General features: G+C 36.4%; 4 protein-coding genes across 11 annotated transcripts in view; 2 read left to right on the forward strand and 2 right to left on the reverse strand.

Annotated features, from left to right (window-relative positions):
* The window catches only part of LOC113208697 (5'-AMP-activated protein kinase subunit beta-1), a 6450-nt gene extending 634 nt beyond the window's left edge, over nucleotides 1-5816 (forward strand). For 2 of the 7 annotated variants that reach the window (XM_052264676.1, XM_052264677.1), the window contains exons 2-6: nucleotides 2726-2930; nucleotides 3040-3245; nucleotides 3329-3422; nucleotides 3513-3821; nucleotides 3894-5816. In XM_052264676.1, coding sequence (XP_052120636.1) covers nucleotides 2726-2930; nucleotides 3040-3245; nucleotides 3329-3422; nucleotides 3513-3821; nucleotides 3894-4040 — 961 coding nt within the window. In that variant the 3' untranslated portion in view covers nucleotides 4041-5816. Of the gene's footprint in view, nucleotides 1-1783; nucleotides 2155-2725; nucleotides 2931-3039; nucleotides 3246-3328; nucleotides 3423-3512; nucleotides 3822-3893 lie in introns of those variants that run through there. The other 5 variants (XM_026425816.2, XM_052264675.1, XM_052264679.1 and 2 more) reach the window with 5 other exon arrangements.
* LOC113216871 (rRNA-processing protein FCF1 homolog) lies at nucleotides 192-1749 on the reverse strand. Its single transcript, XM_026436700.2, has 7 exons — nucleotides 1600-1749; nucleotides 1347-1429; nucleotides 1169-1240; nucleotides 931-1079; nucleotides 663-823; nucleotides 484-578; nucleotides 192-396 (listed from the first exon to the last, which is right to left on the reverse strand). The coding sequence occupies exons 1-7, from the start codon at nucleotides 1600-1602 to the stop codon at nucleotides 348-350; spliced, it is 612 nt and encodes a 203-aa protein (XP_026292485.1). The 5' UTR covers nucleotides 1603-1749; the 3' UTR covers nucleotides 192-347.
* Nucleotides 5817-5829: 13 nt separating the features above from the next.
* Nucleotides 5830-9166, reverse strand: LOC113208695 (T-complex protein 1 subunit delta). The gene is made up of 11 exons (XM_026425813.2): nucleotides 8888-9166; nucleotides 8388-8440; nucleotides 8223-8312; nucleotides 7943-8151; nucleotides 7550-7850; nucleotides 7193-7429; nucleotides 6873-7111; nucleotides 6599-6697; nucleotides 6274-6523; nucleotides 6142-6189; nucleotides 5830-6059 (listed from the first exon to the last, which is right to left on the reverse strand). The coding sequence occupies exons 1-10, from the start codon at nucleotides 8994-8996 to the stop codon at nucleotides 6172-6174; spliced, it is 1605 nt and encodes a 534-aa protein (XP_026281598.1). The 5' UTR covers nucleotides 8997-9166; the 3' UTR covers nucleotides 5830-6059; nucleotides 6142-6171.
* Nucleotides 9167-9445: 279 nt separating this feature from the next.
* LOC113208698 (sister chromatid cohesion protein PDS5 homolog B) overlaps nucleotides 9446-15049 on the forward strand; it is a 12767-nt gene continuing 7163 nt past the window's right edge. Inside the window, exons 1-16 of one of the 2 annotated variants that reach the window (XM_052264673.1) lie at nucleotides 9446-9720; nucleotides 10556-10660; nucleotides 10851-11051; nucleotides 11130-11314; nucleotides 11439-11646; nucleotides 11740-11999; nucleotides 12098-12235; nucleotides 12318-12426; nucleotides 12503-12654; nucleotides 12731-12877; nucleotides 12994-13345; nucleotides 13431-13535; nucleotides 13616-13754; nucleotides 13868-14019; nucleotides 14097-14222; nucleotides 14309-14894. In XM_052264673.1, coding sequence (XP_052120633.1) covers nucleotides 10574-10660; nucleotides 10851-11051; nucleotides 11130-11314; nucleotides 11439-11646; nucleotides 11740-11999; nucleotides 12098-12235; nucleotides 12318-12426; nucleotides 12503-12654; nucleotides 12731-12877; nucleotides 12994-13345; nucleotides 13431-13535; nucleotides 13616-13754; nucleotides 13868-14019; nucleotides 14097-14222; nucleotides 14309-14894 — 2947 coding nt within the window. In that variant the 5' untranslated portion in view covers nucleotides 9446-9720; nucleotides 10556-10573. Of the gene's footprint in view, nucleotides 9721-10057; nucleotides 10192-10555; nucleotides 10661-10850; nucleotides 11052-11129; nucleotides 11315-11438; nucleotides 11647-11739; nucleotides 12000-12097; nucleotides 12236-12317; nucleotides 12427-12502; nucleotides 12655-12730; nucleotides 12878-12993; nucleotides 13346-13430; nucleotides 13536-13615; nucleotides 13755-13867; nucleotides 14020-14096; nucleotides 14223-14308; nucleotides 14895-15049 lie in introns of those variants that run through there. The other variant, XM_052264674.1, reaches the window with a different exon arrangement.

Genomic DNA, 15049 nt, shown 5'->3' on the forward strand with positions numbered 1-15049 from the left:
GGGGGTAGGGGAAATCTGAGGTGCCAGATAAGATGACTGCGTGCAGTCGTCGTCGGTCGATTACATCATGAAGCAGCACTTTAGCCGCAGAAAGGGCCACCATTGCGACCATGTTGCGGGGTGCAAGGCACTTTCAGCACATGGCACCACTAAGATGCTAAATGAATGAATATGAATAAACGTAGATAGAATAAGAGAAGACGGTCTTTAATTAAGAGTAGTGTGACCCTGTAGTATAATTTAAGGTACTTTAGATTATTTCAATATCATTAATTTCACAGAGTAAAGAAAACTCTAATATTATGACACAAGTCCTGGGTATTTAAGTAGACTCGCAGGCACTAAAATCAAGTTTTAGGCGCACCATAAGCATCTGGCATGCGCTCAATAGTAAACCTAAAATTTGAAGAGGTAAGAATAGATTAGAATATTTAAAAAAAAATTGAGTTTTGTATCATGTGATTAAATTTACAAGAATCTGACCTGTGTTGTGAAATGTACATGATGGGAACACCAGGGACTTTCCTTATTCTACGCTTAAGATCTTTGTCACATGTTGCAACAATGTAGCATTTGTGCTGCAAAGAAAAATTAAAAAATAAGAAAAATGCTGTTGGCTTTTAACATAGCACAAAAATTGTAAATCTATTTTATCAACATACCTGAGTTACTCTTTGAACTAGGCAATCGTCAGCATAAGTTCCTAAGTGCATACATGGTAATCTTTCAAACCTTGGATCTTTGATTATTCTAAGTGCTACTTTGTATTTTTGTCCTAGCTTTTCCAGCTCAGCCAGAACGCAATCGGTGATGTAGGGAATGCCTGTCGAAAAAGGGTTATGTGTAAGATTAACACATCAATTCACCCGATTTAACATAAAACCCAAATGTAAATGTACTATTAGCATCCAAACAAACAATAGCCCTTACATTTGGCATAAAGACAGTCCATCATATTTTGAACAATATCAAGTTTGTATTTGATAGAAAAATTTACAAAATTTGTATCAATTAAAATGCGATATGGGGGCCCCAATTGGGTATTGTACTGGAAAAATAAGGCGGATGAAGTTTGAGGCCTGAAAAGGAAATCGAGTATTACAAATGGTACTCAGGACAGATATCGTTCACATATCAAAAAGGATACTATTAAAAGCTTTGCACTCACGCATCAACAATTTTTAATTGATTCGGATCCTCCTTCCTTTTCTTTTTTGGTTCTTCCCGTTTAACTGCTTTGCTAGGTAAGAGAGGAAGAAATGTTAGTTACATTAGGATTACGCATTTTACTTTTAAAAGGGTGTCACAATTAATAGTGAGATGAAGACAAATTTTACTGTGCTTACATTCGAGGATCGCTCTGACTTATCATCTTTTTCATCTGAGCAAACCTCTGAGTAACGATCTTCCTCGTCTTCTTCGTTTTGCCCTAGGTAGAAAATTGGAAAACAACTATGAGCAGGGAAACAAAATATTTGTGTGGTCCCTTGTGCAGACAGCTTAACCTCACACTACAACGAACATGATGCTTCTATCATAGAACACATAAGTATTGCTTCTGATTCAAACCCTCAAGATTGTGCAAAATTTCGAACTTACCATTTTGAAAAAATATCAGACAGTCAAATAGTTTTGACAAATTTCAATGAAACGACTAAGTCAAAATCACGTGGGTCACTTCAAAGTATGTTGATACTTTGATGGCTGCTGACTACGGGGAGGGGGAGGGGGGCAGGGGGGTAGAACAACAGGAATGAGAACAAGTTGTACCACATAAGAAGCAATAAAAACGAATGTAAGGTACAATAAAATATAAATTAGCTGATAAATGGTGGTGTCTGAGAAACAGTTTGTGTTAATTGCACTAAATAGAGGTGTTTTATTAAGCATATTAATCTAAAAATACAAATAATAAGCGATTTTGCTGTGCTTATATTTGTGCTAGTGTTGGTGAACGATGTCGACGCCTGTTATTTTTTTGTTTCCTTTGCCAGCGCCTGCTGTGACAGACCAAAATACACTGTGCCTTTGGTCTGCTGGTCCTTATCCAATGTAAATTTTGTGAAGAATACAGCCAGATATTGTTGGTGTTTTGCGTGTAATCTAATTTATTGTTGTTGGTTTCCAAATTTTTATAAATTAATTCCATCTTAGGTAAAAGTGGTTCTTACTTTTGTCGTTATGATGCATTTGTCATTCCAGAATTAAATAATAGTCTAGGTTAAACAATAATATACTTCTTACTTACTGGCTGCTTTCTTTGAAAATTCCTGTCTTTAAAGATTAAAAAAAATCACTTTATGGTTTACTTGGGGACATGTTTTGGTTTTACGTGTTAATTAACATTTTACATTTGCATACTGTTACTGCCTATTTAGTTAACAGTGTTATAGGACAATGTAAACATGAATATTGATGTCATAATATTTCCTCTGGGCACAATTACATTAATTGTCAATTTTTTAGGCGGTTGACATTGTAACAATGCACGCAATTTCTTTGAAATAGTTCTTTACTACACATTCTCTCTTCAAGGCCACTACTGATTTAATACATTTTTTTCTGAAGCCTGTTTGAACATTATTGGTCTCTTTGTTCTTAAAACAGATAAGAACCTTTTACTTCCTTCATTTGCTTTAACTTGTCATGATCGTTACTTTTATCAAAACTACTCTTGACTTTCAATGGTAAACGAAGTTTACCTGAAATCGTTTTCTATTTTCAGTGTTTTCAAGATGGGAAATGCTGGGAGTAATGCAAGGGAGCGGCACAAGCCAGGTGAGATGCATGCTCCGTCATCACCAGGGAAAGATGGAGGGCAAGCATTTACATTTGACAAGAAGCCTAACAGCAGATTAGTGTACTTATCATCCACCGAAGAAGAGGAACAACCATATTATACCAAACCAACTTCCAACTCCTCTTCAATGGTATGATTTGTATTTCATTGTAAATTGTGTTCTTTCGTGAACCTGCCTTTAAAATAACCAATTGTAATTAGTTCCATCATCAGAATTATGAGTTGATATTTAATTCCAGCAACACTCTAAGGATCACTCAGCTGATGGAGAGTTTTCTATGCAACCATCTAGACCTCGCTCTAATACGATTTCTGAAGGAAGCAAGATTGAGGAACCACCTGGAGAAAAGGTTTTGCCAACTGTTTTTAAGTGGGATGGTGGTGGAAAGCAAGTTTACATAAGTGGAACTTTTACAGAGTGGAAAGTGATCCCAATGGTCAAGAGGTGAGGGTTGGTTAACTGGTTTACTGATCTTGATCCATGCAAGTAAAACTTTAATAGCTGTGTTTTTTATTTTTTTTGAACAGTCATGGTGATTTTGTTACTATAATTGACCTCCCAGAGGGGGAACATCAGTACAAATTCATGGTTGATGGAGAATGGAAACATGATCCTTCTGTGGTATGTTGCAACTTGACTTAAGAAATTGTTGTGTAAATGATAGATTGTGTATTCCATTTATTTAAATCGGTTCTCCTTTAATTTAATCAGAAAATAATACACAACGATGTGGGCACCAAAAACAACATGGTGTCAGTGAAGAGGTCAGATTTTGAAGTGTTCCAAGCCCTTGCCAAAGACAGTGAGAGTGTCAGTCAAACTATACAAAGTAAGGATATTGTTTTTGAGAGTAGTGATCTTTACATTCTTGTTCTTAGTTCAATTTTAATTCAAATTTTTCTTGCAGGTGATTATTGTCAAGAAATCCCACAAAACAAACCCTGGGAGAAAGTTCCTGGGCCTCCTATTCTCCCTCCGCATCTCCTACAAGTCATTTTAAATAAAGACACTCCTTTATCGGTAAGGAAAACTTCTGTTAAAATACACTTTTGTATCTTAAATATAAATTAAATTTATGATTTGTTTTTACAGTGCGAACCGACACTACTCCCTGAGCCCAACCATGTCATGTTAAACCATTTGTATGCACTTTCAATCAAAGATGGTGTTATGGTTTTATCTGCTACTCATAGGTACCGGAAGAAGTATGTCACAACTCTTCTTTATAAACCTATATGAATGATCAGTTTGTAACATGTACAGGGTGAGTGATTTGCGTTTCGCCATCAATTTTTCTGGGTATACTGTTCGCATGTAGGCGTGCGGGTGGACTTGCGTCTCGTTTCCAAGCAAACTGCGCCGAGCGAACAAGCAACCAGTTCGCACGCTGGCATGCGGTACAGCATACTCAGAAAGGAAAAAAAAGACGGTGGAAATCACCCATCCTGCAAAGACCGTTAAACATTCTGTTAGAAGAATACCCTTTGTGTATAATTTGGCAAACTGTAATGAATGACCTATTCTTGAATATGAGTTTTCAATCTGTGTCAAGCTGTTTTCATACATCGCAGTGAAAGGACAAAAAAAAAACCCCAAAAAAAACAACTCACCTTTCACTGCCAGCAAATTTGTCAATGCTTTCCTTTTACTGTTTTGGTCATTTTCAGTATGATTCCATCCTTTTTTTAAGTGGAGAATTTTCCCATGAAGTAATGTCAAGCAGGTGAGCAGACAGTCTCAATAGCAATTGATTTATTTTTTTGATCTAAAAATGTATCTTGTATGTATAGAGAAAAAATAATATTTCGCGGTCCAAAATATACTCACATTAATAATGTGACCTGTATCACATGTGGTACAGCTGTTATAGGTAAACCAGTTTGGAATCTTAAGCAGGAGTTGACTTTAAATATTGGGGCTTACTTATTTCATAGAAAATTGCTGTAATTTGTTGTAAAGTTGCTATTTATTAAGTAGATTTATGTAAATGCTGTTTTTTAAACTGTTTTTTTCTTTTTTTGTGGGGTGTTTGAGGAATGTGAGTATCTCAATAGTCTTTTCAATTCTTTCTTCTTTATCTATCTATTTTTGTTATGGCATTTTGAGTTCTGAAAGTTTTATTTCAAGATGAAGGTTTGAGAAAGGAAGCTTGAAGGGTCCCTGCAATTTCTCCAGGCTCTGGGATGAGGTAAGATCTGATGAATGAATGTTTGATTACGTACTTTTTTTTCTTTGTTAACTTAACTCTTAAGATACCTTGTTTCTCTATTTCTTGTCTTTTTTTACCTGAACCAATGGGGTCTTTCCTAGATTACATTTGATTGTATGTTAAAAATGGCATTGAAATAAATTTTGGTCCCAGCGAGAAACAAAGGTTCTGAAGATTGTAATTTTGGGAGTACACCAGTATTTTATTTATACATATAACTAATGTCTTTGCCTGGGACCATGTTTTAAAAAAATACAACACTCTTTACTGGGTCAAAATTAAGTGGAAGTTGCATGAGCTTCATTATGCCGTCAGTTTTCTAAGGTTTGGCAAAGAGTGATTTGAGATCTGGTACGGCTGCCTCCTGATCCTAAAAATTGGTACTATTGGTATTGTTATACAAGAAGTCTGTGCAGTTTTCTCAGGGTTTTGTTTTTCTTAATATGTTTGTCACATGGGAGAAAGGACATGATGACACATCAGTCATTGATTCTTTGTCATCAAATTTTATTTCATACCTGTACTTAGACCATGTAGTCAGCAAGTGCCATTGACTCTGCATTATATATTAAGTGGTCAATATAAAGAAAGTAGACTTAAGTTTAGTCGAACTACCGGTATTGTCATTTTGTTCTTGCCCATGTACCATTTTGCACTTGTCCCTTCATTTTTACTGTGCTGCTCTGCTGCATGAATTCACTTTTTCCATAATTGTGCAGTAAAAATGTTATGTATGTGATATGTATGTCATAGAATTGTTAAAATTCTAATAAAACTATGTGGTGGGGCATTGTTACAATATAAAATGAATGTCCTTCGTAATGTTTAGGTACTTTATTAAATAAATGCTGGTGAAAAATAATTTTTCCGATGATAAGCAACAATGAACAATAGAATTGGTTAATAGTGCAAATGACACTCTCATAAAATCTAAAATTTAAAAGATGTTCAAGTGGGTGTTATGAGCAAGCATGTATAAATAGAAATTATTAAATCATAGACATTAATACTATCTGATGAAAGCGGCACTGGGCAAAAGCTTGATGTTTCTGAGTAATGAAAGGAAAATGAAGAATAACATCAGTGCAGTGCAATCATTCATATAACTGATATTTAAGGAATGAAACTTACATTTCATTAAGTAAAATATTTTTCAATGTTTTACTGAACAGTGTTAACCTAAAACAAAGAAGCCAGAATTAATGGACTTAAAGCTCAATAACGTAAACAAGTATGCTCTCAGCTATGATGCACTCTACTTACAATATCATCAATCTTGAGAATGCTCCTAACAGTTTCAGTTGCAAAGTTGATGATGCTGGTCGTCACAAGAAGAGGTTGGACCACATTTTCTTCCAAGATGTTAGTAATAGCCCCCTTCCTAACATTAATCCCTGCAGTTGTTTCACCTTCAGCATGGCGATTTCTTAGTTCAGTAACAGTTGCAATGGGATTTAAGCCTGCATTTTCAGCAAGTGTTGCAGGTATTACTTCGAGAGCATTAGCATATGCCCTGTAAAGCAATGAATTCATAAATACATGGATGCAAAAAGGATAGAAAGGAAAACAAAAAAATATTCACACAAACCTGAAACAGTACGCATCTACACCAGTTACTGTCTGAGCATATTGGGTCAACTTGATAGCTACTTCAGTTTCCGGGGCACCCCCACCAGCAATAAGGGCCCTAGAACAAAAATGATATCCATGAAATATGAACTTGCATAATGGTATTTCTTTTTCATAAACATGGTGAACTCAGACAAAATTAGTTATCAAAAGACAAGTCTTCAAATGTGTTGTATGAAAATTGAGACAAGCATCATTGTTATATCAAACTTCAGACAAAACTTAGAACATACTTCTCCTTAACCAGGCAGCGAATCACACAGAGTGCATCATGCAGGGAACGGCCAGCCTCTTCCAAGACGAGTTTGTTGGATCCTCTAACAAGAACTGTCATAGTTCGTCCCATATTCTGGATACCAGTAACCTTGACAAATTTGCCTGTACCAGTCATCATCTCTTCACACAACTCAGCATTAACCAGATTTTCAGGCAAGAAGTGATCCAAACTAGCAATTGGTCTGCATCCTAAGGTCTAAAATGTTTTGAAAAAATATTAGATATTTTATATTGTAAGCACAATTATTAAGAAACAGGCATGCCGGGGCAACTATACCTTGCTGACAAATTCAATGTCTTCACGTTCAATGTCTTTAATAACCATAACTTTGATTTTGTCCAAGAAATGTAGGGCAAGATCAGACACTGCATCTCTGAGGATTGATTTTTGAATAAGCAGAACATTGCATCCTGTCTTTTTAATCTGTTTGACAATGTTCAGGATGTAAGCTCGTTCCTCTTTCAAAACTCTGTCCATGGCAGCATAATCTGACACAATAACATTATGGTCCATCTGAAAAAAAGCATAGTCTTATAATTTTTCTTCCTGGTTATTTAAAAAAAAAAACTTCATAACAAAATTTTAGTCATAAAACAGGCTAAAATATCAATGAATAAGGCATCTGAAACTTACATCTGTCTTGGGTGGGGAGATACAAAACTGAATAAGACCAATTTTGGCCTTTTCAACCTTCTTTGGGCCATTCACACCAGCAGACTTTTGAGTGAACACCAAACCTTCAATTAATTCTGTATCTTCAACAGTTCCTCCTAGTTTTTCAATGACTTTGATGTCTTTTAAGTCAACTGACGATGGTTTCTGTGGGTCTACCACCTTCAGAACAGCATCAACTGCAATCGGAGCAAGTAGACTTGACTGCTGTGCAACTACCTTAGAATTGAGAGAAGTGGAGGCTGATTTTACAAGAGATTCCCTGGAAAATAACCAACAATGAAATCAAGTAAACTGAACCATGATGAAAAGTTTAAAGAGTTTAAAGAAAGTTTAAAGAAGCTAGTCCTTTACCTATCAGTGAGATTCACTGGTACAGACATTCCTCTAATAATCTCAACAGACTTTGTAGCTGCCCTTTGAAAGGCATCAGAGATTGCAGTTGGATGAATACCCTTTTGAAGCATTTTTTCTGCTGCCTCCAGAAGGGCTCCAGCAACAACACAAACAGACGTAGTGCCATCACCTGCCTCAATGTCTTGAGCCTTTGACAGCTCAACCAGCTACAAAAATCAGAATCAAATTAGTAGAAAAAACAAGCTATCAGAAGAACCACAGAAGATGGTGAGCTTACCATTTTGGCAGCTGGGTGGACAACATTCATTTGCTTCAAAATGGTGGCACCATCATTAGTGATGGTCACTTCACCATTGGCTGACTGAATCTGTCAAAGAGACATGCAAGAATTAGAATTATTATCAATGAGCACATATAAATAGTGTCTGCAGTACCGACTTACCATTTTGTCCATTCCACGTGGACCCAAACTGGTACGGATAGCATCAGCAACAGCTGAAACACAAATCAATAACATAAGGATGACAGATTTGCAAAATGAAGAAATATTATGATGATCCATTAGTCTATTCCTAACTAATAAATAATAGTACACAAGTTTTGTGACAATAAGTGACGGAACTGAAAATAGATTCATTATGGGCTTTTATATGACTCATAGGTTGGGTCATACATGTAAGAAAAATACAATCATAAAAGTAAGGGGTACGCTGACAGTTACATAGACAAAATGCTCATGGCAAAGTAAAACAAAAGCAGCAAAATAGAGGAAAGGGAAATGCCGAAAATTTTAAGGTTAGGTTTGATAGTGTTACATTAGATGCCAGTCAGGAAATTACTGCGATGAGTTGACGGTGAGTAGCATTACTGATGTAACCACTAAAATCGAAAGTAGAAAAATTCGAAAGGTGACAAATAAGCGACAATAAACAAGGATATTACCTTTCCCCGCTTGGATGTTGCTGGCTCGAATGTCGGCAGGTTTGCTTTTATCCTTAAAAGCGTTGGAATGAACTCTACTTCCATCTCCGGAGCCCTTTACTGCAGTCATTTTGAGTTGATTTCTTTAGGTTTCACTCAGATATTGAACAAATTCGTACCAGGTGCACGATGGCAACGGATTATGATACGCCTGAGTCCGGTGACCGATCGCTGCCGCCGCGAAGCTGTTGCTGCGGTAGCAGTAGTAGCAGCATTCAGTTGTGTGGGTGTGAATGTGTGTGTGCCGCTCCAGCAGAAAGACTCACAAAGGCGAAAGAGGTAACAAGTACAGTCACACGCAAGCAATAGCGATTTCCACCGATTCAATCCAAATTTAATTCAGTCCACACGATCAAAAAAAACACTGGACGAAATTGAGTAGCTTCTCTTTAAGGAATTATGGAAAATGTGTTGGATAGTTCCTATTTTAGTCATAAAAGATGATTCGTACCCAGGCCGAAGCAGCCCGGCGCTCCTATAGCCAAATAACATTGAAGGTAGAGTTTGTTGTGTTGGTAGCCTTGTTCTACGTAAGGTGTTTACCGGAAATATTTCCCGCAGTTTTCAGATATGTTAGAATGAGCGTCTTTTTGTGTTATAAACATTTTATTTGTGATTATGTGGTTATTTAGATGACAGAGATGTGACTGGTCCGGGATTGTATGTGTTTTGATGTCGAATGTATCGTGGAAACCCTAGTTTTACTTCGTAACCGAAGATTTGTGGGAGGCCTACTTCCTAGGTAGGCCCTCAGCCAAGACTCTGCCGACTCGGACCATTTCTCAACATTTAAGGTACTAGTACTTCAGCGAACATGTCTACGAGTTCTCCAAAACTTCTTCTATGTTATGAATGTTCAATTTTGGACGTAATTCTTCGTTATGCCTTAAAATCTCCGCTTGTCTGTTTTTGAGGCTGTGTGTGCATCTATTACCAACATTACAAGGCGAAAGACATGATTTTACTCTACTGTTTTTGAAATTAATATCAGAATAACTAAAACAAATAAAATCTCTCTTCTTTTTGTCGTTTTGGGTTATCCTAGTTTCGGATTCACATGGTTTTGCAGCCGTTAGTCTAGGGTACCGGCGAATTGATACGCTTGGTGAAGCTGAAACATCTCTTGGTGGTGTGTGAGGTCGCCCAAGCCCGATAGTTTACGCAATATTTTTGTGTACTTGACGCCCCTTCTCATTATTATTATGTTCATACTTTCACAAGTTCTATCGAAGATATTTTGATGGCAATTTCGCGGAGTTTTTTTGGTATTGTTGTGGTAAACTTACCTTGGTTTAATGGCAAACCAAGAGCAGAGGACATCTAAACTTTAAGTAGTGTTGACAACAGTTCATTCATTGTTGTTACCATTCCACATCTCTTTTGAATCAGTTTTAAATGAAGAATAGGAAACTTCTTATCTCATCTATAAACCTCACTTCTTAATTAATTTTTTCTTTTTACCCTGTTAGAATTTTACATAGTTTTAATTTTTTTCCTTTTTAAAAAGTGAGGTAGATGAATGTCTCCATAACCTGTCTTATTGTTGTCTTTTACCCATTGGTGTATTTAATTTTGCTCATTTTTGTGTGTTTTAATTTGACATTATTTTTTTTGTCATACCTTTTGCAGTGTTGATGCTTCAGTAACATGTCACCACATGAAATTGTATACCCTCAGGGGTGCCGCCCTGTATCGGATGATTTGGGCCCAGATGAATTAATCAGGAGGCTCAAGGTATGTGTTATGGGTGGCAATCACTCTGTTCTCTACTGTATCTTGTGGTTTTCACTACTTTAAAGTTCATGATTATGAAGTAACAGGTTCACATTTTTATGAAAGAAATTATTCATTTATTAGATTTTTATGCAATGAAGAACTTCTTGTATGTAAACTAACATTAAAATTTTTCTTTTCCCCAATTTAGACTCTTGCCCACACCTTGCAGGCTATGGGCCAAGATGAAGGAGCGTACCAACAGTATATTCCCCTTGCCCTACACTTAGCAGAGGAACACTTTTTGACTCATCAAAGCCGTGATGTACAGTTGCTCATCGCTTGTTGCATAGCTGATGTGCTTCGTGTCTATGCACCTGAAGCTCCCTATAAAGATCCTGAACAAGTCAAGGTATGCTGAGTAGTAATTTTATCTTGAACTTGAACAAACCTAAATCTTATCTCTAAATGCAATCTTCATTTGTTTCAGACAATATTTTTGTTTCTCATCAAGCAATTATCTGGATTGCGTGATCCTAAGGATCCTGCATTCAAACGTTATTTCTATTTGCTTGAGAATTTAGCCTATGTCAAATCATTCAACATGTGCTTTGAATTGGAGGATTGCCAAGAAATTTTCTGTAATCTCTTCCAGCTTATGTTCAAAATTGTGAAGTAAGTGTCACAAAAGTTAGACTCTATCTCTGAACTATTAATATGACAGTTGTTTTTTCTTCTATTTTCTTAATTTCTCTATACACATATTCTCTTGATAATAGAAGCTCTTTTAAAATTTCAGCGATGAACACTCTGGAAAGGTTAAAAGCTTTATGTTGGATGTTTTGTGTCCTCTGATTACTGAATCAGATATAGTGTCAAATGAATTATTAGACATCATATTAATGAATATTGTGGAGCCTAATAAATCACAAAAAAAGAATGCTTATGCCCTTGCAAAGGAGCTCGTTGTGAAGTGTAGTGACACACTAGAGCCTTATATTCAAGCAGTAAGATTTATTTACTATCCTGAATGAAAAAAATAATCTTTTCTTGAAAGCTGGATTTTCCATCTTATATAAAATCTCTTTGTTTTATTTCAGTTTTTCAACCATGTGCTAATTCTTGGAAAAGAAGAACGTGGCTTGGGGATAGCATCTAAAGTGTATGACCTTATCTATGAGCTTAACCACATTTGTCCGTCTGTCCTACTCGCTGTTTTGCCACAGTTGGAATGCAAGTTGAAAAGTGCTCAAGAAGTTGAGAGACTTGGGGCTGTTTCTTTACTGGCCAGAATGTTTTCAGAAAAAGATTCAACTCTTGCCAGAGCACATCATCAACTTTGGAAAGCTTTCCTTGGCCGGTAGGCTCTCACTCAAAAATTATTATGCTGTTACCATTCCCTCTATGGGATGGGATGTTAGTGTTTTGGTCGTAATTCAAATATATATCTATTTGCAGTTTCAATGACATCAGTGTCACTATTCGCATAAAATGTGTGCAGTACTCAATGCATTTTCTACTGAATCACCCAGAATTACGAAAGGAATTAACAGAAACTTTGAAATTACGTCAGCATGACTCAGAGGAAAATGTTCGGTAGGTCTTATGTGCTGCTGAAATCTCTGAAGTTCCCTATTTTAGTACTTTTGAACTGACCTGTTTATATTATTACTTAAAGGTATGAGGTTGTGATGGCAATCGTTGCAACTGCTAAGCGAGATTTTGAAGTTGTGTCAGACAGTGAGGATCTACTTGAGTATGTCAAGGAAAGGACTCTTGATAAAAAGGTAAGATTACACTTGATGCATTTTTATTAATATTGCAGTCTCTGCATGAAATACTAAAATTGATCTCTACTTTCAGTTCAAAATTCGAAAAGAGGCTATGTCTGGGCTTGCCATGATCTACAAGAAACACTTGAATGATTCAGATGTACCACAAGCAACTAAAAAAGCTGTTACTTGGATCAAAGATAAAATTCTACATGGTTATTATATGACTGGAATGGAAGATAGGTTGGTAGTTCTCTTACTCTAAAATTCAATCAGGAAATGTTCTTGCAAAGGCCTTATGGTTTCTTTCTTCTTACAGGCTTTTGGTCGAGAGACTGCTCAACACTTGCTTAGTTCCATATCAACTTCCAGCTGAGGAGAGAATGAAGAAGCTGTACCACCTCCTTGGTACAATTGATGATCATGCTACCAAGGCATTTGTTGAATTACAAAAGAATCAATTAGCGTAAGTTTTCATAAATTCGCACATATTTGATCTTTTTCTTTTGAGACAGGAATGAGTCATTTTCTTACTATTGTTGATACTTTTAAATCAATTATGTTATTTTTATTCTAATACAGTGTTCGGAAAAGTGTTGGAGAGTGGTTGGATATTCATAGGAGACCAGTTTCACCAGAAAGGGATCGTGACATTCAGCAACGCATTGTAGCAATATCCAGATTTCTTCCAGAGCCTGTTAAAGCCCAAGAATTTCTTACGAAGTTCTCCACTAATCTTCTTAAAGACCAGAGTCTTCTCGTTGGAATGGAAGCTGTTGTAAGACCTGACATTTCATGCAAAGAGTGTGCTGATACTACGTCTTTAATTTTGAAGAAGCTTGGTCAACCTGTTATGACAAATTTGTATTACAATACTGTTAAAATGTTGCTGGAACGAATATCTTCAGTAATGGTTGATCAGCAAGCATTAAAGGTAAAGAACCCTTTGCACATTTGTACTTCCACAGATTGCTTGTCTTCCAATTTATCTAATCTAATGATTTTGCCAACTTTCTCAGATACTGGTTGGCTATGTTGAAGATTGCTTAAAAGGTGGCAATCTAATTGAAGAAGTTGGCCTTCATCCCAACACAGCGGGGGAGCGAGGATTGAAGTTATTGGTGGTAGGCTATCAGCAATTGCCTCATTATTATCTCAAGTTGTTCTTAATTTTCTACTAAGATGTGACTTAACTCTCTTTTAGATGTTGTCCTATGTGTTTCCATCACATTTTCTTCACCAAGACATCCTTTCTCATTTGATTTCATTTTTGGATTTGGAAGATGAAGTTGCTCCACTAGTATTGTCTGTGTTGACGTTTTTGGGGAAATATCGTCCCATTGGTAAGCATTTCACTTTGTTAATTACTAATCTAATTTAGGTAATCTAATTTTATCCTTTCATAAATTAATCATGAAATGAACTACATGAACTAATGTATCCCTTGCTTGTTAAGGTGAACAATTCCCAGATATTGCCCAAAGCTTGATTCCCACTTGTAAGAGGTTGTCTGTTGAAGGCACACCAAAACAGGCAAAGCAAGCTATTAGGTGCCTTTATATCAATGTTATCAACAATCAAGACACACTTTTTGCTGAAATCCTTGAGGTATCCTCTTGTCCTGCATGTGCGGATTTTGTAATTTTCAATGCTTGCTTACTTATCCTTATTTCTACCTTTTCCAGAGAATAAAAGAACATTTAGAACCATCGTCAGAACATTACAGAACAGCTATTGTTGCCCTCGGCCATATTGCTTACAATCTTCCTGATAAAAACCCAGTGCAAATTAAAAACATAGTGTCAAGAAAGGTATTTTGATGTAGTCCAAATATCTTAGTGTTACCATGACTTCTACTCATCCTTCATTTTAAAAAATTTTTCTTCTCCCATTTTAGATTGTTAAGGAATTGCTTGTAAAGGAATATGTTGACTGGATTGGTGTTGACCATGATGATCCATGGTGCAGAGAAGATGCCTTGCCTGAGGAAACACGATGCCGTGTAGAGGGAATGAAAACAATGGCTCGTTGGCTCTTAGGACTCAAAGCTGATACTGTTTCTGCCCAAAAGACCTTCAGAATGCTCAATGCTTTTATAGTACAAAAAGGCGATCTTTTACAATCAAATAAATTGAGTAAAGCAGAGATGTCATGGCTACGACTGGCAGCTGGTTGTGCTATGCTGAAAATATGTGAACAGAAAGGTGTGGGCGATCAGTACAGTGTGGAACAGTTTTACAACCTTTCCCAACTGATGGTTGATGAAGTTCCTCAAGTCAGAGAAATATTTGCCACTAAACTACACAAAGGCCTCGGTAAAGGCATTCCCAACAAATGCTTGCCCCTGGATTTTATGGGTTTTTATGCTTTAGCTGGTCTAGAAACAGAAAAGCGATTAAAAGTTCTGATTAAAAATTACATGGTAGCAGATATTAATAAAAGAAGAGATTACATCAAACAACTTACAATGGGTGCATCTGCTGGTATATATTAGTAATTTTGTCAATAATTATATTATGTATTTATCTGTTTTCATCAAATTTTAATCAATTATTGTTTTGCAGCGTCCATGGAAAAGGCAATGAGCCAACTTAAACACATTTTGCCGGATTATATGCTAGTATTTGCCGTCCCTGTT

Source organism: Frankliniella occidentalis, unplaced genomic scaffold (assembly GCF_000697945.3).
Source record: "Frankliniella occidentalis isolate FOCC.00 unplaced genomic scaffold, Focc_3.1 Scaffold20, whole genome shotgun sequence".
Classification (NCBI taxonomy): Eukaryota; Metazoa; Arthropoda; class Insecta; order Thysanoptera; family Thripidae; genus Frankliniella; species Frankliniella occidentalis.